Consider the following 23,015-nt stretch of genomic DNA (forward strand, 5'->3'; position numbering starts at 1 on the left):
AGGTGGGTTAGCATGTGCTTCTCAGCTCTAACTGGATGCAGCTGCTTGAGGTGGGGTGGGAACACAGACCTGCAGTGCTGGTGATGAGCTGTGCCTCAGCATGATTGAGATGGTGTGGAAAACCAAATATTACAAGTGTATGCCTGCTAAATCCATGGGAAGCTCCTACCGTGGTGGATCTGGTTTGGATGGACTCATGTATTTTGTTTTGTTCAATGCGCCACAAGGCCAGGGATGGCATCATACCCTGGTAACATGTTACTGCCATCTGGCATCTCCGTGGGTTCGTTCTTTGGCTGTTACCTGTATTGGGATTGTAATAATCCCCATCATTCACGAGCACCTTGTTAAAGTGAACCACGCCAACGTCACTGGAGAAAGGCTTCTGCGTGAGCCCAGCTGAAAAGGACACCAGAGAGGCCGCAGCAGCAGCAGGTCCTAAAATGGGTAAGAACATGACTTAGGGTCACTTCAGGACAACACAGCCCTTCCCTGTAATGGTTTATAACTATTGTTTATAACCCAGTGTCTCTGTTCCCACAGGTACACCACTCAGCCTAGCCCTTGAGGGATGCCAGAATTAGCAGACTCTATACTGTTGGCCCAAGCCCCAGGTGTCTCACCATAAAAAAAGACATTAACTGAGTACTGTAACACTTCCCTCTTGGCCACAGCCTCCCAGCTCCCAGTCAGAAAACAGGCATTGCCGACAAGTTGTTTTTCCTTCTAAGGAAGAGGAATGTGGCTCATAAATGCTGCAAGTGGAAATCATGCCGTACCTGAATTTAGCAAGCATCTGCCATAAAATTTCCACAGGATTCAGGCTGCCCCTGGACATCTCTGCTCTATATCACCATCACAGTGGCAACAGAAGTGGTGAAGGTCTATAGTTCATGCCAGCTTTCCTAGTTAAGTTGAGAAGCTGCATACAGCTCTGATCTCCTCTGCTAAAGAGGCGTGAAAACATCTACAAAAGCAAGAGGTATTCCAACAAAAAAACCATCTCTGGGGCTCTTCTCTTTTTCTTTTGGGGAATTTTTCACTCTATATCTTTACTCTTTTCTAAGCAAATCGGACAGACACATGAGTATTTCACAATGGCTATCATCTGTTTACCAGCTAAACAGTACAGTTAGACTGGTAATTGATGAAATGTCCTTTGGACAATTGGAACAAAATTTTGCTTTTAAGAAGACAGACTTAAAGACAAGACTTAAGTGACCACCCACCTGTTCATCCTGTTTTAGTTCCTTTCCCCCTAAGCAAGAATACTGCCAGCAGTGGTCAGCTCTTGTTGCTGTGCTCAGACAACTAGTGGTAAGTAATGAATACACTTAAAGTTTCCCTTGGCTGCTCTTTCTCTTCTTCCCTATTCAGATTAGGATCCATGTCATCTCTGTGCTGTGCCAGTCCTTGCTGCTTGCTCTGCCTTCCTTAAAATAAATATTTGTTTCCTCTTTCTCTCAATTTGACAGTGCCCATCAGCAACCAATGATACAACCATTCAATTCACTTCAATACAGAAGAAGTGACAAATCTTTATCTACAATGAGAATATACCAATGCTGCACTAGACTTTTTTTTTCTTTTTTTCTTTTTTTCCCCCTGAGTAACTTGGCACGAACACAGGGGAACTTAAGGGAAGGAGATGCAAGTAACCACCAGCAGTTCCCTTCGGGGCTATTAACCAGATGTCTCATGTATCTTTGGAAATCTCCTCATTCAGTACTTAGCCTGCTTTGTGAGCATGAGACAGAAGCCCTTTTAGCTGCCAGTGCACGTGCAAGAGCTCCTTTGAACTGAGATGAAGTTGTTCAAAAGGACTCAAATGAATTGCAGGAAGTCTACTTAAGGAGCTCCTGCAAAGTTCCAGCACTTTAACACCACCTTCTACTCTCAGCTTACTCTTACCAACTGTTAATGCACATCAACTAACTTCTCGCTGGTTGACTCAGACAGGTTCCTCTCACCTATAGCCACACAGTACAGATGGCACAAACTCTGCAGCTTGCCCATATCGCACTCACAGCAGCTACATACCATCTGGATGGGGAACCGACTCCTATCCTGGCTCACCACAGCTTCCCTTAGGTTTTCCTTCACTGACAGTAATTGTCTGAATAGACTTTAGATTTTGCTGCTGAAGTTGCTTCAGATCCGCAGCCTTGTTCTTTTAAGCCATCAGCTCAGTTTTATGAGTACTGGTCTAAAGAAGAAATCTTAAATGCCTCTAAATATCCTGTAGATTAGTTTAAAAGAGGTCGTAGATGTCCCATCTCTGCAGGCATTCAAGGCCAGGCTGGCTGAATCTCTGGGCAGCCAGGTCTAGTGACTGGTGACCCTGCATATAGCAGAGGGGTTGAAACTACATTATCATTGTGATCCTTTTCAACCCAGGCTATTCTATGATTCTATGATTTCCAGCTGCAGCTGTGCCTGTTTGAAGCTTTCACAAGTCCTACCAACAGCTCACAGCAATGCTTTTGCAGAACCTTACAGAAATGAACCAACCTCCCACACATATCCCCACCTGCAAATACTTTTCCTCACACAGAGATCAGTTTCTCCAGGCAAGGTCTGGGCTTGGAACCTCTCACTTAAGTGAGTGATGTGGAATTACAAAAAAATCAGGAAGAAAAGCTTCAAAGCATTTAAAAGCTAGGAATCACATACACAATCCTCATGAAGACACAGCTTGACAGAGAAAAAGCTTCACAAAAAATTCACCTGTTTCTGAAGTGGATCATTACACACAATAGGAAAAATTTCTTCTCAGAAGGAGCAGTGACACAGTGACACAGTGGCACAGGCTGCCCAGGGAGGTGGTGCAGTCACTGTCCCTGGAGCAGTTCAAGAACCGTGCGGATGTAGCACTGAGGGTCACGATCAGTGGTCATGGTGAGAATGGGCTGATGGTTGGACATGATGATCTTAGTGGTCTTTTCCAACCTTAATGATTCTGTAATTCATTCAGTGTGCTATGAAGACACAGCTACTTTGCCTAAAAGTCTGTCCATAACAGCCCTTTCTGGTCTTAATGCTCCTACTTTACAAATCTCAGCCAGAAAAGGTTTGTCCTGTGGCTGACCTACTGCTCCTTGCACAAATATCTATCCTTTACCCAGGCCTTCAAGTCTGCTTATGTGAATTATGCTGTTTTTTCACACAAACAGTGGCAAAACACAACCAGTGGTGCAATGCCTTCCACTGCACTGAATCATTAACACGTAATAACAGAATATTGTTCCTGGTCAAACTATCAAAAGAAAGGGCTAAATAAGCAAGAGAATCCATTACAAGCACAGCAGGTGAATTTATGTATTCAATAAACTTTTTCTTCAAATCAAGGAGCACCTGCAGCAACACAAATCTTACATCACAATAAACTCACGGTTTTATATTTGAAACATTTCCATAGCTTTACTGTCATAAGTTACATGGAGATGGTTCAATATCAGACAAGTGAGAAGAATTAAAAAGCCCAGACCAACATTCCTCTGCATATATTCAGCAGTGTTCATAGAGCAGAAGGGTTAATCGGCTCAGCAGTTTTTGGTACTACACAGCACAATAATCAGAGAATCATCAAGGCTGGAAAAGATCTCTAAGATCATGTAGTCCAACTATCCACCTTCCATCAATATTGCCCATTAACTATGTCCCTCAGTGCCACGTTCACACTTTTCTTGAACACCTCCAGGGGCAGTGAGTCCACCACCCCCCTGGGCAGCCTGTGCCACTGCCTCACCACTCTGAGATCAAACTTTTCTTAATATCCAACCTAAATCTCCTATAAAGCTTCTCTGAGAGAAGCAATCACCCTCCATCAGAGCTGCAGGGTTGAGGGCACTACCAACAATGCAAACCAGAGGGTGGGGAAGGCAGTCTGTGCTTTCAGTAAAGTTTTTTCACTGTGATCCTCTGTATGCTGATCAGAGTGTCCAAATCCTCTTTTTGGCTCTGCCTTTGCCCAGTTGTGTGACTGGGGATCTTCAAGCACTTTTTTATTGGTTCCCAGACCAGTTCATCAGCCAATCTATGACCTCTGCCTCTGCAACTGTCAGTAAAGAAAAGTTCTCATGGCTCTAAAATTGTCATGCTTCAATATTTACTCATGATGCTTTTTTTTCAATAAGAGTTGATTCAATGCTTTTTATAGTAAAAGGGATTAAGTGGATGAACTTTGGTCCTGGTACTTAGCTCATCTTTATCATAAACTCCTTGCTTAGAAACAGAAATGAAAGGGAGTCAGAAACAAAAGGGAGTACTTAGAAGGCCAATTTAATAATACATGCCTTCTGTTTTAGGAATTATAGGACTTTGCTCAGAGACATGATTTAGCGGAGGGTTGTCAGACTTAGGGTAGTTTGGTTAGGTTGTGGTTGGATTCAATGATCTTTAAGGTCTTTTTCAACCTGAGCAATTCCATGATTCTATGATTCTATACTACAAGGCTTGATCTTTCAAATTACAATTTCAGTACCAAAAAATGTAGAAGACTGACAAAGATATAATTAATTACAATTAAGTATGAAAGATTCCTCAATGTCTTACCCTAAGTTCTTCCTCCAATAAACCCCAAATCTTCCCCTTCTCAGCTGTTAATTTCTATAACTTTTTCAGCTGCTGTGTTCTGCCCCAAAGAGCTCTATGTCAATGCTATTTATAAGCAGTCCCCACTCATATGATTAGGGTCAGTGGGTGTAAATGCCCCAACTCCAGTAAGTAAAATAGCTATTTGTGCCACATCACATTTGTACCACACCATACTAACTGCTTTCTACAACCTTATCTGACCTCAGGGTCTGCAGGGCATTTTGGGTGAAGTGTGACAGATCAGCAAGTCTGTCTTATTTTGAGATAGTCTTCAGAGGCATAGATAGGAAAAATAACTCCTTGGTTGAGCCTGTCTCTCTGTAGATCTCAGGGTGATATCCTTTGTTGCAACACATTCCACCAAGCAGCAATCATGCACATCAGCTACCACACCTTGCCCTTCTAACATTTTTAACACGCACAAGTTCATACATTTTTAGCATAAAGCTATTAAAATACTGCTGCCTATAACTGTAGAAGTTTGTATAGAGAAGAATAAACCCCCAGGATATCAATTTATCACAGAAATCTAGCATTTATATTGACTTTGCTGGCATCAAGATAAATGAGCTTTTCTTCACTTCACATCCTTTTCCAGAAGCCTTATCTATTGCTGCTTGTTTTTGCCACTGCAATCCTCAAGATTGCTTCAAGGCCCTGATAGATTTTTAATTAGAAATTATATACATCAGAATTATGACATTGACTCTTCACAGCTCTTCTTGTCAGTCTCCAGATCAGCCTTCACAAAGGGCACCTGTGATTTTGTTAAGGCTACTAAACTAAAACCCAAGGTCGGGATTTTGGATGCCACTGAGCCCTGATTTTGTATCTACTTATGATACTTCCTTAAACAAACTTAGATGAAATCATTCTTTGTGAAGAAAGGGTGGGAATATTCACAGGATATCATTCACAAGACTTTGATAATATCCGAGGTGTGAGGCTGTATGGCAGACAGCAACCCATCAACATAGTTATTGAGGCAAACTAGTGTCTCCCACACAAAGGTAATATACCTGTTTATCATACAAATCCATGAGTGAATTATGATAAGAACAATAATAATAAAGCCACACCTAACCTAGAAAACTGCATTTTACATCTTTCTAAATGGTAGTGGACAGTGGGATTACTCCTACTTTCACTGTAGTCAGGAACATGTCATCATCTTTTCAACAAAGGCAGAAACTCCCCCATGAGAAGGACCAGCTCACGTGCTATCTCAGCTACTAAGAGTGCTTCAAGACCTTAGAATCAGCCTTATTAATCTCTTACTAAAGAAATACTAAATTCATTGGAAAGAATTATATATTTTTTCACTTAAAAGGAAAAAAGGTCAGTCCTGACATTTGCTAGGAAACAGAAACCCTTCATAATAAAAAATAAAAAACCAATCTCACAAAATAAGCAACAATAGCCCCAAATGAATTATTTTTTTAAGATCAAATTTTCAAAGGATGCAGATTTAATGCTTGGGTAGAGTAAAAATGTGTCAGATTTTCCTCAACATCACTTTGTTCTCCCAGCCAGTCTCCAGAGTCTGAAGTAAAGCACCTGTGTAAAGAATTTCTAGGAAACAATGGTCTTACCTTGTGAGTCTATGGTTGGAGGCGATAACTTCGGATATCCTGAAAAGGAAAAGTAGTATGGTGTTGCATGGTATGTAATTGAGTACATTATGACAAAGTATCACTGCATTCTTCTAGAAAAATATTCTGTTAGCATAAAATAGCCTACTGAAATAGTTAACAAACGGTATCTCCTACAGAATGCTCAGATTATCATTAAGCTGTGGTGGTTGTGGCAAAGAAAACTAAATTCTTATTCTAATACACTATAAGCACTACAGGAAGAAAAAGTTAAGTTTCCCTAGTGGCAAATGCTGCTGTACTCACCAAGAATTTTACGTCAGCCCCACTGACATCATGCTCTGCACAGCCCTGGCAAAGGCAACAAAACTGGCACTGAGCACGTTTCCCCTGCTTCCATCGCCAGCTGGAGGCTGCCAAGCTCCATTACAAATCACTTCTGCCGTAAGCCTGCTCCAAATAGCTGTAACAGGTGAACAGGAAGGCCCTCCTAGAAAAGGCCTGGCGTGTCCATAGGTCTTACTGAAGAATTCACTACTCGTTTGACTCTCACCTGGTGCTCCAGCGTACCCCTCCGCAATGGGCATGGTGCTCTGACCAGCCTGACCATCGACGCTTCTCAGCCGGCCTCTCCCTGACATCAGCACTGTGCCAGGAGGTCCGGCCTCCCCGGTTTCCAGGATGATCCCTGTCGTGCCAGGCAGGAATGGAGTCAGGGCTGAGCCAGGCAGTGCCGGGCGTGCAGGCCTGGGCTGCGGTGGCTGCAGTGGGGGCCGCTGCCGTGGGGGCTGGATCCTGGGCCTGGAGGGCAGCAGTGGTGGGCCAGGCTGGGGCTGCAGCGGAGGTCTCGGTGGCACTGCCTGCCGCGGTGCTTCCGGTCGCCCTTTGGAACGTTTGAAGAAGAAAATAACTGAGAATTATTTGCCTAAAACAGAATTGCTGTATGCACATTGATGAAAATATTTCAAAATTAAATGGGACACAATTCAAGACCATCTTACCACTCAGACACTGAGCCACGTGGATAAAACTCCACAATGCACTTGAAATATTAGACTGCCCACTTCCTCAGCCTGTGCCAGAGGGATGGGAAGAGCAACAGCCAAAGCAACCTGTGAACACTCCCTGATTAGTCCAGCCTGGGCTTTCTTTACCAAGCTGGCCTGTATTTTACAGCTGCCTCCCACCAGTGCTTTCATCTCCGCTTCATGCTCTCCCTCCTTCCTTCATATCAATCCCTCCTGCTGACATCTCTTCCTTCTACTCTGCCCTCAACACCCAGCACAGGGCAAGCCTTGAGCATTACCATGAAAAAAAAAATCCACAGAAGAAAAAGAGTAAATGGACACTGGCTTCGGGATTTTTTTTCCTCTCCTTTGAAAAGCAATGAATTAATAATTCTAAGTGCTCCCATTACTAATATTTTCTAACAACAAAGGCAGAACCCGAGGATATAATTTACCCAAAGTGCCTTTATTGTTTAAAAAGAAGAGATACCATTAAGAGAGTTTTCCAGCAGGGCAGCCAATGCATACGACATCAGGGCTGACACAGTTACATTTGAGATCCGTTCCAGTTCTAAATCCCTTGCAGGAATTATGATGTATTCATAGAAATGAAGTTCTAGATTAAATTTAAGGATACAATATCCTCTGACGTGTGAAGCTGAATTATGTCTACATCAAGAATGGTATTAACAAAAAAAAAAAAGTACTGCTTAAATGCACATTTCAAAATTTCTAACTATATTGATATTGTACATTAGCACTGGATATATTTGTTGAAATTTAAGACTGAAACATGACTTTAGGCAAAGGGATGGGAGCGAGAAATGGACAAACATCCCCTTGCAAACTACCCAATTCAACTCACCATGACAGACACTCCAGAGTCTGCAGCAGGATCTAGGCCCTCCATACCTCTCATAAGAACTTCACGTAAGCTTTCCAGATTACTACAAGGCTATCCAAAGTCACAGTCTCGTAACACCTGCATTCATTTGCTATATGTGCCCTCTAAAATGTGTTCCTGAGATTTGCTGGCTGATTGTCCTAAGAGACAAGCAAAGGAGAGTGTACCCTCTGGGAAATGAGAAGAGAGAATGGCTTCTTTAGACATGGAGAAAGCTGAGATACTTAATGAGTTCTTTGCCCTGGATTTAAACTAAAAGAGGGGAGATTTAGGTTAGATGTTGGAAAAAATGCTTTACTAAGAGGACAGTGAGGTGCTGGCACAGCTGCTTAGAGAAACTGTGGTGCCCCATCCCTGGACGCACTCAAGGCCAGGTTGGATGGGGCCCAGGGCAGCTGAGCTTCTGGGGGGCAGCCCTGCCCATGGCACGGGGTGGGACTGGGTGGGCTTGGAGGTTCCTTCCAACCCAAACCTTTCTGCGATTCTATTATCCTAATTTGTGATACAATGCTAACAGTTAATGTTATCTCTCACTGACGTAATGCAGAGTATACAGTCTGTTTCTTAGATTTTAAGTTCAGCAGATGATATTTAGCTGTTATTTTTCAAACTCTTCTACAGAGACAATCACCAGAGGAATTGCAGCTCAGGTCAAATAACAGTAACCAAAGCAAACTACAAGCAGCTGGCTATAAGACTATACTTCCATCCATCAAAAAGTTTCATGAATCCGTATGAAAAGCCAGCAGCAAAAAAGAAACCTCTGACTTTAACACCACTTAGTTTCACAACATTTGAAGAGCAATTGTGTCTGCAGAGACGAACAGACTGCAATGAGAAGCTCTTCTGCAAGGACTTATAGTATAAGATGAGAAGCTGGGGGCAGCAATCATTTTATTTTGGACAAAATATGGCTGGATTGCATTACCTTGGCAAATACATCATATGCAGTCATTTACGTGCTTGGAGCAGACTACCACCTGCCATCACCTTGTTTAATGCTAACAGAACAAAGTTATGCAATCTTCACCAGAAATCCAAACTAATACCACATGCTTCTGGCCTCTGGGTCTCTATGTGCTGTCACGTGCAGCCATTCTCTAATGCAGTGTCTTAGTTTAGGCTCTGAATTCAAAACATCTGAATAAAAAATTCTGAAGAAAATATAGCAACACTCTTAGATTCAGTGATAAGAGTTGAAGTTGCATTCCTTCTAAAGTATCCTTGCCTTACCGCCCTCAACAACCATATTAGTAACGAGTTGTTCCAGTTCTGGCCCTTCTGAAGTCGAATGATATCACTTGAATGCTACGATACACTGGCAAATAGCACAGAAGAAATTTAGCACTGATCTACAGCCAGAACTGAAAACCTTTCCAAACTGCATAGGTATCAGAGAGGATCCTGCAGTCACACTGACCATGAACGTAAAAACTGTTAGAGCCGTGCCCAGCTCCCGTAACGGGGCTCCCAAACTGCTTTCCAAAAAGGCGCTTTTGCCAAAATCTTTCTGGACCTCCAATTATCAAAATTTACCCAGACTGCTGTGCTAGACTGTATTATTTTAATTGGAAACATTCGAGGATCAACGCATGAACCCGTGAGGGGCCAGAAGCAGCCTGAAGCAGAACCAGCCGCCCAGGTTACTCGCACTTCCCAGCTCTAACAGCTGGGCTTCTCCCTGGGAGCCCTAAAACCCAGTGGTGGATGCAGAGAACAGCTCTGCTATGAAACTGAATTATGCTATGGCAGCCCAGGTAAGCTTAGGCTTTTTAATGCATTATAATGCTGTAATAGAGGTTGAGAGAAGATTTTACTAAGAATATCCAAGAATTATGAACCTCTTCTATTCCTCCTCACTTCTGCCTTTAATGGAAGAGAATTAAAAAAAAATAAAAAAATTAATTAGTACTTAATACAAGAGCTTCTCACCTGAGAAGGAATTTTGTATTAAGTACTGCAATACATTTGGTCTTAATCAAACACTCAAAACAAACACATCTAGCACAAGCTTTCAAGTCTTTGCCTGGGGGTGGGAGAAGCATTCTTCCCAACAGAAATTGCTTTAGATCTTTCCTGAAGAAATTTTTCCATGCACACAAGCACACTCTCAGTTATGCATCAGATCTTTCCCAACCACCACCAGCTCCAATAACCTATGAGGTTTTCTTTCAGCACCTTTTCTTCAGATTTAGGCCATACACAGAAATTGGCCTTTTTCCTACTGCTCTCTCACCACCCGAATGCATTCTGCCCTCTGAAGGCACCAACTTCATCCAGGAATTAATACTCCAGAAGGACTGGACAGCCCAAACATGGCACCTCTATGCCAATTTTAGCACAGTAATTTGCCTTGTGTCAAATTTACCTCAGATATACGCAGAATTAAAATGAGAAGCATCTCCTGCACTACACAACCAACTGAAAAGTGAAATTTCAGAACAGTCTGAACTTCCTACGTTTTCTTTTTTCTCATGGAAACAGAAAAAGGAAACCACCTTGCTTCAGTAAACTTTGACTCTTTCAAAAAACACTGCTGAAATTTTAGGCAAGAACTGCAGAGGGGAGTGACTGGCATTTGGCAAGGTCTCTAAACCATCATGGCCAGGTTCACTGACATGCAGAAGTCACCATTTCATGGTATTATGAACCAAAGAGGATGTGCCTCTGCTTCTCAACCACTCTAACACAAACTTGAAACTCACCGGGAAGGTACATTAAGCTAACAAGTTGGATGACTAACAGAATTGGCCGAGGTGTGAAAACAATGCCAGTGGTGACGTAAGCGTATTGTCAACTTGCCAACTACACTGTGGGAATGCAAACTTCTGGTAGGGCTATGAAGTGTTAAATTGACACATCAAAATATGCCAGAGCTTGTTTGTGAGAGCTGCACATAAGAGTTGATGCTGAGTTATAATTATTAACACATGCTATGGAAAAAACTTACAGGGAATCTTTCTTATCATAAATTCAAATTCCTTTGTCTTTTCTCAGCTTACCCTTAAATTCCCCTTGAGGAATCTGCTGGGGGATTCTCACACATAATCTCATCTCTACACCCATACAAAAAATGAAGCTGAATAAAATTAATTGGAATAACACCCACAGATAATTATTAACTATAACTCATTTAAATACACTATCTAAAAATATTATTTTTTCTACTCCCCTTATTCTTGCTTAAAGTAAGCATGAAAGCACATGGTACTTTTTTTTTTTTTTTTTTTAAAGAATGCTTTTAAAAAGCAGTCAAAGTTCTCTGTGGCGTTCTAAAGCAAAGAGTCAAAATTGCAGTTGCTGTAAAAACAAAGCAGTAATGGTGTAAAACTAATTTTTTCCTCCTTTGTTTAGTTACTCTATATATGATTCAGAAAAGAAGGCCTGTTAAAAGCAAATAAAACGGCAGGAAAACTTACTTGTGTCAGACTGTGATTTCAGCATGCTTTCCATGTCTGTGGTGATTTTGGAGACCTGACCATAAAACCGCTGGACAGAATTTTTGAGGCCAGAAATATCTTTGGAATGAGATGATATAGTTCCATTCATTTCACGTATGCAGTTCCATAAGCTGCTCACGTGCTTATCTAGACCTTCTTTTATCTTCTGCAAGCTACCCGAAACAGAGTCCAGCTTGCCACAAACCTTTTCAACACGTGAGACTCTGCTCTCAAAATCTGAAACACCATCCTGCATACCGTGGGTCTTTTCTTTACACTTGCTATGATCATTCAGGATTTGGTCATTTAATTGTTCTAGTCTCTCTCTCACTTCACCACAGCAATTATCGCTAGGATGAATGGTTTGATTTGCAAATGTCTTCTGCATTTGATCAATTTTTCGGTAGACACCTCTTTGTGTCTTTCTACAGGTAGAGTTGACTCCCAGAAGTTGTTCCTTGCAACTATTCAAGCCATCTTGAATATTCTTTACATCTTTATCCATGACATTTAGACTATACCGGAGTACACGTAAATCTCTCTGTATTTTCTGGTTGTCGCGCTGGTTACCCTTGATTTTCTCATTAAGAGAGCTGTTTAAAAATTGCAGAAGAGCAGAGTTGTTCTCTGTTTTCATAAGCAAGTGACTGTAATTGTTATTACAATTTTCTAGCTCTTTCTGAAGGTTCTCCATACCTTGTGGTGCAGACTGACATTTCTGCCCACAGAGGCGTTCAAGGGACAGCAGTTTGTTCTTCATGAGATTCACCTCTGCTGTAAATTGCTCATTTGCAAACCCAGTGTCAGTGGGCATGATAGGCACAGGATTCATGTACATTCCATCTGGGTCTGTGGTATTAGCCATCTCTAAAATAGTGCCACCCAGCCTATCTTCTAGTGCCCGTAGCTTTTGGTCAAACAAGTCTCTCAGTTCATCTGCCTCAACAGCTATAGTGTTTCGGAGGGTTTCCTCAACATAAAAGCAGTGCTCTTCAGCATTTCGTTCAGTGATGTTCATCCTTGCATCTAGCTCCTCCAGCCTCTCACCAAACATGTCTTCCAAATCCGGAGTTGACAATCGACTGATTTCATTATCTATTCTCACATTCAAGATTCTGTGTGCTTCCACAACTCTGTCAAGCTTCTTGTCTAAATCTTTTATCTGCTGGTCCAAGTCATTTCTCTCACTCTCCTTGCAACAACTGGAATGGTTTGATGGAATCTGAGTACGGAGAGAATTTATCTCTTTCTTCAAGTCATTTTCTTTGCCTTTTATAACATCTATTATACCTAAACAGTTATTTTCATTGTCATCACACTGCTGCTGGATATCCTGTAGTTTGTATTCACAAGAGTTCTTCAGATCTGCCATTTTCTTTTCAAATCCTTCCAGCAATTCCTGTCTGAGGGACTCAAATTTTGAGTCTATATATTCCCGATATATATTGTCACTAGGCATTGTTATTGTAGGTCCCTGCGCTGCTTCCTGCAGTTGTTTTAACTGTCCTTCATAGCCTTTTACTTTACCATTCAGTTCCTCCAGCTTATCATTCCTGTTCTTCAAGGCCTCTTTGACCTCAGCTAGCTCAGACTTTAGATCTTCCACTTCAAAATCAAGAAAAGGGTCTTTCTGATCTTTATTGCTGAGGAGTCCAGGCAGATGAATACTGTCTGTTTCACCACTAACCGCACTATCAGGCTCTGGGCGATCATAAAGGTTGTTCAGCCAAGTGACCAACATCTTACTGGCATCTTCTTGAACAGTCAGCTTCAGGTTTTCATTCACACGTGCCAAGGAGGACTGAAGTTCTATCACTGATCGTGTAAGCCTGAATAATTCTTCCTCAAAAAACTGCATTTTCTTCTCATGTGGTGGAGGTTCTGGCACTTCTGTTGGTTCAGCATCTGTTTCAAAGAAATAACAGACAAAGTCTTTATATAAGTATTCCTAGCTGTGTCTGATTCAGTCAACTGAAAACGACTGTACTTTTGCTGAAATCCAAATAATGTTCTAGAATGCACAATGTTTGTTCCTTTTCCTATTAGTTCTTTCAGTAGTTTACCAAATAATTTCAAACTATAAGTTTTAGAACATCGACCAATTCCTGCCACGATACTATTTGTAAATAAATTAGCAAGCAGAAAATCACTAATTAAACATCACAGATTTATATATGTCTAGGCACAATTATCTTAAAACAATGGTATCCTCTATAACAATAACTTAGCATGTGCTGCTCTTCGATTTCCATCGAAGATTTGAGTAGCAATAACTTATTTGCATGAAGAGGCTTTGTGCTCCAGTATTTTGCTGAGTTTGAGTTCAAATGCATATACTGGATAGAGTTTTTCACTTCTGTTATCACACTCATTTCAAAATTATGCAACCCTAACCTTAACTTGATACATATTTAAAAAGCAAACAATGCATGATCTCTGCATATCCAAAATTAAAGTAACACTAGCACTATGCTCTTTCAACGAAAAAAGTACAAGTAGACTATTTATATACACACCCTTTTGTCATTATGCACAAAGGAGCAAACTCTATAACAACATCATGCATAGTCCCAACTCTGATTTTGCACGATATCCTTCACATAATTCAAAATTCAAAGATCTTTGCACAGTTAAAGCATTCTATTACAGGAACAAGTACAAGTAAAATGAAGTTAAGAAGCAGAAGTGAAGGAGAAAATATACTTTATCATGGAAAACAGATACACGAATTCTTAGCACCAGAAGAGTTCTTTCAGATGACAAGTAAACTGCTAAGAATAAGAAAAGTCCCCTGTCAAATTGTCTCTATATTGTACTCAAGAATTGTTAACAGTTTCACAGAATCACAGAATTGTAGGGGTTGGAAGGGACCTCTAGAGATCATCGAGACCAACCCCCCTGCCAAAGCAGGTTCCCTACACCAGGTCGCACAGGTAGGCGTCCAGGTGAGACTTGAATATCTCCAGAGAAGGAGACTCCACAACCTCCCTGGGCTGCCTGTTCCAGTGCTCCGTCACCCTCACCGTGAAGAAGTTCTTACGCACATTCGTGCCAAACTTCCTGTGCTGCAGCTTATGTCCGTTTCCCCTCATCCTGTCTCCACGTACCACTGAAAAGAGACTGGCCTCACCACTATGGCCGCCACACCTCAGATATTTATAAACCTGGATCAGGTCCCCTCTCAGTCTTCTTTTCTCAAGGCTAAACAGACCCAGTTCACTCAGCCTTTCTTCATAGGGGAGATGCTCCAGGCCCTTCACCATCTTTGTGGCCCTCCGCTGGACTCTTTCCAAGAGATCCCTGTCTTTTTTGTACTGGGGAGCCCAGAACTGGACACAGTACTCCAGATGAGGCCTTACCAGGGCAGAGTAGAGGGGGAGGATCACCTCCCTCGACCTGCTGGACACGCTCTTTTTAATGCACCCCAGAATGCCATTGGCCTTTTTGGCCACGAGGGCACACTGCTGGCTCATGGCCAACCTGTCGTCCACCAGGACGCCCAGGTCCCTCTCTGCAGAGCTCCTCTCCAGCAGTTCATCCCCCAGTCTGTATTGGTGCATGCAATTAATTAAGTTTAATTTTCAGACTAAAGAATCCTACCATTGGTTCCAAGCTATAAGGTAAGACAACATTAAGATAGGTTCTGAAAGCCACGAAATTGGAATTATTCTTAAACTGGATTTCAGCTTAACGACAGCACAAAGGATATTCAAGACTGGCATGGTGGCCAATTTAATACTGAAGAAGTATGAACATATGGAGTATAGCTACTGCATACACATTGGTCCATGTTTTCATGGAAACAGTTTTTTGGGGATTTTTTGTAGGAGCAGAAAGATAATCTCTCTATATAAGCAGCACACAAGTTACTAAAGAGATTGCTGTGTTTTATTATCAACCTTTGGAAATAATATTTTAGGTGGGCTACTAAAATATTCAAAAGCCTATTTTTAAAGAATGTATATAATCTATAGGAATAATTTAAGACCATGTATTCAAACCACTTCATCCAACTACATTAGAAAAGCCACTGAAAATCTGATTAAGTGCTGTATGTGACATTAATCTCCTATGATGCTGTGAAAAAGCCCTTTGGAAGGAAACATCTTTTCATCATCTTTTCTTAATTGTAAAAGTCATAATACTATAGTAAGAACACTCCTCTTATCCTTTAAGAATACAGTATCTTATACAAACATAATTCATTCTTTAAGGTATTTTTTCAGCATTTGAGGCTTATTATTCTCTTACCCATTACTTAAGGCAAGTAATCTAATATAAATCTGTAAAATCTGCTCAAGTCCTTGAACAAACAAAGCACTGTGAAACTGCTAGGAAGAATTACCTAGTATTAAAATTAGTACGTTCTTTTTTGTTTTAATTGCAGCTCCTCTCAAATATATCTTTCTTCCCAGAGACTGAAGAAACAAACAAACAAACACAAAATCTCTTCATACAACTAGAAAAAAAAAAACAAAAAAAAAAAACCTTAATATTTTCCTGAATCACGAGCAGACAGTTGGCATTTATGGCCAGTGTTCCACACCCATCCCTCCGTTATTCTTCAGGAAATTCTCTGTATTAAGATTACCGTTGCCTGGCTATTATTTTCCCACCACACAGCATCTTCCATACGGATCCTGTAGCTGCCAGCAGTTGGGTTTAATCAAAACCACAACGATTATTAAGAGGAAAAGCAAGAAATCAGACATGATCATGCATACCAAAACTCAAAGAATAAGTTACCCAAGCCTTTCTTCACAATAGCTTTTGCTGGTGTTGTGGGTCGACGAGCTGCCCTAGGCTGTTCCGACGGCCCTTCTCTGCAGTCTTCACCTTTGTACCCAGGACAGCATCTCCATTCTAGCTCTGTCACAGTCTTATATGCAACCGTGTAGCGAGGTCTGAAACTTGTTCGGTATCTGCCAAAACAGAGAGTATTTTAAATTATTTGTAACCTAATCTGTTATCCGGATCAAACCTAAAATTAAGACTGTTTTCCCTTTAAAATCATTTCATGTGCACTTCATTTTCTTCTTGGAACACCAAATGAACAAATGTTTTTGTCCAGGTTTTAAAGTTACCTGCACTTAACCAAGGCCACTTCAGGGAGAGCACGGCCAGAGCAAGTGGGATAACGTGCTGGGGGAAGGGTCCACCAGACACTGCTGAGAGTAACAGCGACTGCCAGAGTATGGATTACTCTATAAATTCAAAACTTTTCTCCTCTAACTACTTGTCATCACAAACCCACCCATGAGGCTCCTCTAGCAGTAACCTGATATCACAAAATGTTTCTGCCTGCTTTGTCTCTCCATAGTCACCACTTAAACATTCCTCCACATAATCTGTGTGTACAGGGCAGTTAAAGCCAAGAAGACTGTTCCAGGAAAAGACAAAACACTGAGAGCATGAGTCAGATAAGGACATGAAAGAAGGAGCCGGAAGAAAGGCAAGGACCAATGAAGGAAGCAACTCTTCCTCACTTCATTGTCCCAGTTAAGCTCAAGAGGGTCTTGCAGACAAACCTGCACATTATGTGCATACAACTTCAAGGATCCCCAATTACTTGCTCAAAAGTTATTAAATAGCAAACTGCTTCTGATTGTACAACTTTCTTTAACCATGATTATTTCCACAGTTTTCCTTATGCACATATAATATGGAATCCCCCCAAGCCAAATTTCAGAAGCTGTTTTATTTTATAAAAACTGCATCGACTTAAGGAATAGCTCACTTTGCATTGATAAAAGTAAATATGTAATAAAGAAAGAATACGGAATAAATACAGACTAAACGAGGAAAATAAATAAAACACGAGTAGTATACCAGGAACACATTCTTTAATATAAACAAAAAGTTATCCCAATTCCTCATACCAATTCCTTTCTGTGAATAAAAGTAATTTTATAGTGCTTGCAGTTTTTAGGTCTATTTTTTTTTTTTTTGAAGACTATTTCAGTTTGCTTCCATTAAAGACAGACGTGTTTCCCAACTGAGATGCCCTTAGAGCAGTAATACCGTACAAGAAACAAAAGGCATCAGGAAAGGATTCAACAAGAGCTCTCCAACAGATTTCATTCATACAGAGTGTCTTTTAGGACACAGAGAATACAGAGCAGAACCAGAAACAGCTGTGCTATCACAAAGAATCGACTCCATGTTTCATTAAATGTTTTCTTGTATTAGTATGCAAACTCCCTTTTTGTTTAAAATTGATTGGTAATTAGCTATCAGATGGAAAGTATTGCGCCAACTGTGAAGCAGTTTGTATCAAATGTAAAAGAGTTTAACTGTTAATCTCCACGACTTTTTCTACCACATTTGCAAATAATTAAAGAAATATATATATATATATATATATATATATTTACGCAACATCTCCCACTTCACAGACATAATTTTAATACGCCCTACATCTGATAGCCATTTGCTGTGTGTGTTTTCATGAGCTGCTTCACAAATTTGGGGCGGGGGAGTTCAAAGTGTTAAATACTAGTTTGTTTCTTCCCCAGTTTTGCAACAATGTATTCTAATTTTGTGTTACGGCTTCATCTATAACCACAGCATCATGGAATGGCTTGGATTGGAAGGGACCTCAAGGATCACGAATCTCCACCTCCCCTGCACATGCAGGGCCACCAACCTTCACACTTAATACTAGACCAGGCTGCCAGAGCCCCATCCAACCAGGCCTTGAACACCTCCAGGGACAGGGCATCCACAACCTCTCTGGGCAGCCTGTTCCAGCACCTCACCACTCTCCTGGTAAAGAGCTTCCCCCTGATATCCAACCTAAATCTTCCCACCTTCAACTTAAAACCATTTCCCCTTGTTCTGCCATTATCTACCCTCCAACCTCTCATTGAAGGGCAAAAAGTTACTTTGACTAGAGACAATGTTGTCTTTTCACAACTGTTTTGGGGCCAAATAGTAGTCAGTCTAACGAGCCATACTGGATTCTCTTTTCTTTTAACAGAAAGGCAAGGGTGAGTCTGGCTGTAAATCTGTCTGTCAGCCACTCCCAGCTGTGGTGGTCTGCTGTGGTTATCAGGTTTTCTGATTCTGACTTGGTGAACATTAACTCCAAGTGGGTTTCCAGACTTTTTTCTTTTTTTTTTCTTTACCTTTGCAATACACGAAACAGCTGTGGGCTGGTCTCAAGCTCATAATTTCTTTTACTGTGTTCATGAAAACGTCTGCTGAATGCTGTTTACAAATGTAAAGTGCAGACATGTCAAGGTCAAGTGCTTAAAAATTAAATAGATGAGTGCAGCGTAGAGGGCACCACTGGAAAGGACAACGTCCCAGCCACCCATGAACTTCCTTTTCCTTCTTGCTTATCTGAATGTTAAACCACATCTCACTTAGGGAATTTGGGTACAACTCCCTCCCTTTGAACCAGCTGCTAGAGGCAGAGAAGTGTCAGGATTAGCTAGATGCTTTAGGGGTTTGAAGTGGTTGAAGAGTCATTACCATCTCTTTCACAAGCACCACATTACTGAAGTACAAACTCAAACTTCCAGATCAATTTTCCTATGCCGGAAATGGTAGTACATACTTTTCTCTGATTTCCATAAAGCACTTAACTGCTCACAGCTCTGTGTGTGTTCCTTCCCATACTTTCAGGGCCAAAATCCCTCCTGCAAATCCAACTATTTTGACCGTCTTCAGACACCACCAAGTTGCATTTCCCTATTTCTTTCCATAGAGAATGTTTAAGAATATAGCTAAAGACAATTCTGTAAAAGGAATAAGAACAACTTTAGTGCAAAATACGGATTTGATTACTCAAATTAAACAATTTTCCTTGTACCATTTCTGTTACTTCAATCATAGCTCAGACAAGTTTATGCATACTTCCTCTACAGTCATGTTCATCAATGCAGACACCTCAGACGACTTCAATATTCAGCTAACAGTAAATTACAAGACTCTATCACATACAAAAGAAGAACATAGAAAAAAATCTAAAGGAATCATGCTTAATATTGTTCATATGGGCAAATTATACAACTTGTTAAAAGAGGTTTTTAAATCCAGAACTTTGCTCACAGGGTGGATTTCAGCTGGGGAGCTGCAGACTTCCAGGGCTGTGCCAGCATTTAACAGTGCAACAGCACCAAACACAATTATATTCTTGGAAACGGTTCTGACGAAACAAAAGCAAAACGTAACTTTCTGATAGAGAGCACATCCAAAAAATAATTTGCAGTTCTACATAGTTAATGACAGGAGCTACTGAATAAGTCTATATTTATATCTGCAGTACTTTCAATCAAGTTGCTCACTTACACTCACATCAGGGATTACAAAATATACTCAGAATAGAAAAAGAGACAACGTCAATATAATGTTGCTTCTCTACACAATTGGACAGCTTTTAACAATATTTTGTACCCATATTTTATCTCAGAGATGTGAATCTCTACACAGTTATGTAAGGAAGCAGTTTAGTCAAATAGATTCAGAAAAGTTCCTTAAGTCTCTTAAAGAACTTTGGCCCCACTTTAATGACTGCATACGTTGGAACATAACTAAAAAATTAATAACACATTAAGTGTTCCTCCAGTTGATTTCTGCTATTCAAGTAAGTGTTAATAGTCACAATTATTTTTACAAGTGTCTCACAGATGGCAATTTTTTTCCTTATATGATTAAAACTTGTACCGCCAGCATTTATTGTACCTCAATAACCCACTCATGAGGATCCTCAGCTAAAGATGATGATCATATCCTTTTGTTGAATTAAGTCAAATAATATTAATGAGGTCATTCTTTTAGAAAGCATGAACAGAGAGTGATTTCAATAGTCTCATTTTTCCCTGTAAGAAAGAAAATAAGAACAGCTGGGTTTTTAGGAGTCTTTCCACAACAGAGTTTTAGCAACTAATGCCTACTACCTTTGCCATGAATTCAACACGGTGATGAAATGAGACAAGACATTCAGATAATGTACATCTCCATTTTTAGTAACTAAGTATTTCACAGTTGAACTGAAGTAGTACAGTGCAACAGTGATGTCCAGCGTCTCTTCCTCTTTGAGAGAAAAGTATTTTCTTATGAAAACGCTTTAATTAAAAATACATGTTTGCTTCGAAAGCTAGACATTTTGACTATGGAATGAGCTATAATTTTCTCAGGGTGCTAAGCCACAGAAGGAAGCAGTTAGCACTGATATTTGGAATGTCACCTAACAGCGATAAAACAAATCAGAAACATTTGGACGAAATTGGTGGGAAAACATATGGCTCAGTTCTGTAACTAGATATTAACATTCAATCTTTAGAGAAATGCAAGGAGATAACTGCCACCACATCCTCACTGTGAGCAAGGGACTGCAGAATCAGCATGTTTCTACATAAGCAGTGTATAAAATGTTTATTCTGAGCACAAAACTTCAAGGTCAGTCCAGAACTCTGTAGTCATTGGAACAGGTCCCATAACTTCAGAGGCCTGCAAATTGTGGTCTCATTGAATATAAGATAGCTAATCTTCATTACTTAATGCTTTTACTGAATGTAGATCCACTCTTTCTAAATGATCTAGTATGCTCTGGCACATCCCTGCCATCCAAATCTCCAATATACTTCAGTGGGGGTGCTGGCGTAGCACACAACTCCTCCTCACCCATCACTTACCTATAAGATAAAGTGAAATGCAATCACATTTTGAAAAAGTATTTTTTTATTTTGCAGGCTGAATGGGCTTCGGCTGAAAATATACCTAAATTGTTCATTACTCCCACACAGCTACTGAGCTAGTATTAGATAAACCCACGTCTTCTATTTCCCAACAGTCTGGACCTACTAGTAGCCCCTACAGACGGTGGCAGAAATTCCAGTTCCAGTGAAACCAAGCAGACATTTAGTCATTGTCACTAACAGTGAGATTCAGGACACCTAACTTCAGGTGCCTACAGTGTGTGGATTGGCACCAGCTGCATGTAGTGCCACTAAGGGAACAGAACAGCCAGCTGAGTCTAAACTGGGCAGCATCTCATCCTGAAGTCCTATTTCCATGAGATTAATCAAACAGCATGTTGGACACTACTGACCTGCACTTGAGTCACCGTAACTGTAGATATCTAATTTTCCATACTCATATGTGTATCTCTGTAAGGCAAAGAAGTGAAGTTAGGGTGAGCTGAATCCTATCTCTGCATTTTGCTCATTTATAATCTTGCAGCAGTGGCAGCTGCTAATCTACACAGCAGCAGTGGCAGCTATTTTCTGCACTAGTCCACGATGAGCTTAATGTAAGAAGAATATGTCTTCACTTGGAATTTATCCTAAGGCATTTAGAGCAACTGGTGAAGACATTTTGACAGGAGCAGATTAACTTAAAAGTCTAGGTGCTAAAAATCTATTTAAAAAGAATCCTAATAAACCCAAAAATGGTTACTGATTTTGATCTGGCATTTAGAGACACTAAGTTACTTCTTACAGACTTATGAAAGTCTCATCTTTACCCTTGCTTTTTTCCTTTAGCGGTCAGTTTTGCTTTTCAAGATTGCAAAGAACAATGAGACAAGCGTTACCAGGAGCTGAGGTCGGAGCCTTTTTCACCAGCCCAGTGCCTGGCCCAGCTGTAGCCATCTCAGCTAAAGTTCTCCAAAGGCCACGGTCAGGTCTTTACGTAAGACCTGTGAGTGAAGTCTCTGTCCCTTCACAACACGTGAGAAGCACAACAGGAGCATTTGCCTCAAGTCTGGAAGAAACTGTGAGCGGGCTGGAATGTGGCACAGGTGACCTGGATCCTTCCCTCCCATTCTATTCCCAGCACATCAGCACTTTAGGACAGATAGACAAAAGTTGCTTTCTTCTACCTCTAAAGAATACTGTCCCATCATCTACTGGTGACAGGGAAGGATCAGAGAACCACCCTGTCAAAATCAGCTCACTACAACCTAATCTTTCACATGGTTCTCCTTAGTACTGAGATTGATTCAATGTATTCAAAAGAATTTTACAAGAAAACTTTTTTTTTTTTTTTGAACATAAGAGAGGCAAAAGACCACAGGTCTTTTAGAGAGATACGTCTCAGTGAGATATGCATGTATATATACATGGAGAGAGAGATTGGAATATATGTCAGTCACCAAGGATTTTATTTTTAATAAGCTGACCACTAAACTCCAATAAAAAAATGACCAAAAACTAAGTTTCAGGTGTAGATTTTAATATTCTTAATGTCACTGAATTATTACCTCTGAAAACCAGGCAGGCATCATCTTCTACAAGCAGAGAAACAAATATATAGGATGTATTTAAGGAACTTATAGGTAAAGTTTAAAGTGCAGCTTTGTTCTCGAGATCTGTACTTCTTACATGATTACTTCCTTCTATTTTGTCACAAGATAAACATATGCCAGTCAACCACATGCTGATAGACCAACAATAAGCTACTAAAAACCTGATGCAGCTGTAGAGGCCCCTGTTCATTGCAGGGGATTTGGACAACATGGCCTTTAAGA

The 23,015-nt window shown here is 40.6% G+C and overlaps 1 protein-coding gene and 2 long non-coding RNA genes across 4 annotated transcripts in view; 1 reads left to right on the forward strand and 2 right to left on the reverse strand.

The window, feature by feature from the left end:
* EMILIN2 (elastin microfibril interfacer 2) overlaps positions 1 to 23,015 on the reverse strand; it is a 34,971-nt gene that overhangs the window by 5,066 nt on the left and 6,890 nt on the right. The window contains exons 3-7 of one of the 2 annotated variants that reach the window (XM_085220827.1): positions 16,286 to 16,461; positions 11,519 to 13,444; positions 6,742 to 7,071; positions 6,189 to 6,227; positions 304 to 438 (exon numbers count right to left, since the gene is read on the reverse strand). In XM_085220827.1, the coding sequence (XP_085076953.1) occupies positions 304 to 438; positions 6,189 to 6,227; positions 6,742 to 7,071; positions 11,519 to 13,444; positions 16,286 to 16,461 (2,606 nt within the window). Of the gene's footprint in view, positions 1 to 303; positions 439 to 6,188; positions 6,228 to 6,741; positions 7,072 to 11,518; positions 13,445 to 16,263; positions 16,462 to 23,015 lie in introns of those variants that run through there. The other variant, XM_031552813.2, reaches the window with a different exon arrangement.
* Positions 310 to 7,183, forward strand: LOC146544692 (uncharacterized). Its single transcript, XR_014882442.1, has 2 exons — positions 310 to 447; positions 544 to 7,183. It is a non-coding gene; the product is annotated as an uncharacterized LOC146544692 (long non-coding RNA).
* LOC146544693 (uncharacterized) lies at positions 16,468 to 21,654 on the reverse strand. Its single transcript, XR_014882444.1, has 3 exons — positions 21,597 to 21,654; positions 20,228 to 20,364; positions 16,468 to 19,281 (listed from the first exon to the last, which is right to left on the reverse strand). It is a non-coding gene; the product is annotated as an uncharacterized LOC146544693 (long non-coding RNA).

This window comes from Meleagris gallopavo, chromosome 3 (assembly GCF_905368555.1).
Source record: "Meleagris gallopavo chromosome 3, MGAL_WU_HG_1.1, whole genome shotgun sequence".
Lineage (NCBI taxonomy): Eukaryota > Metazoa > Chordata > Aves > Galliformes > Phasianidae > Meleagris > Meleagris gallopavo.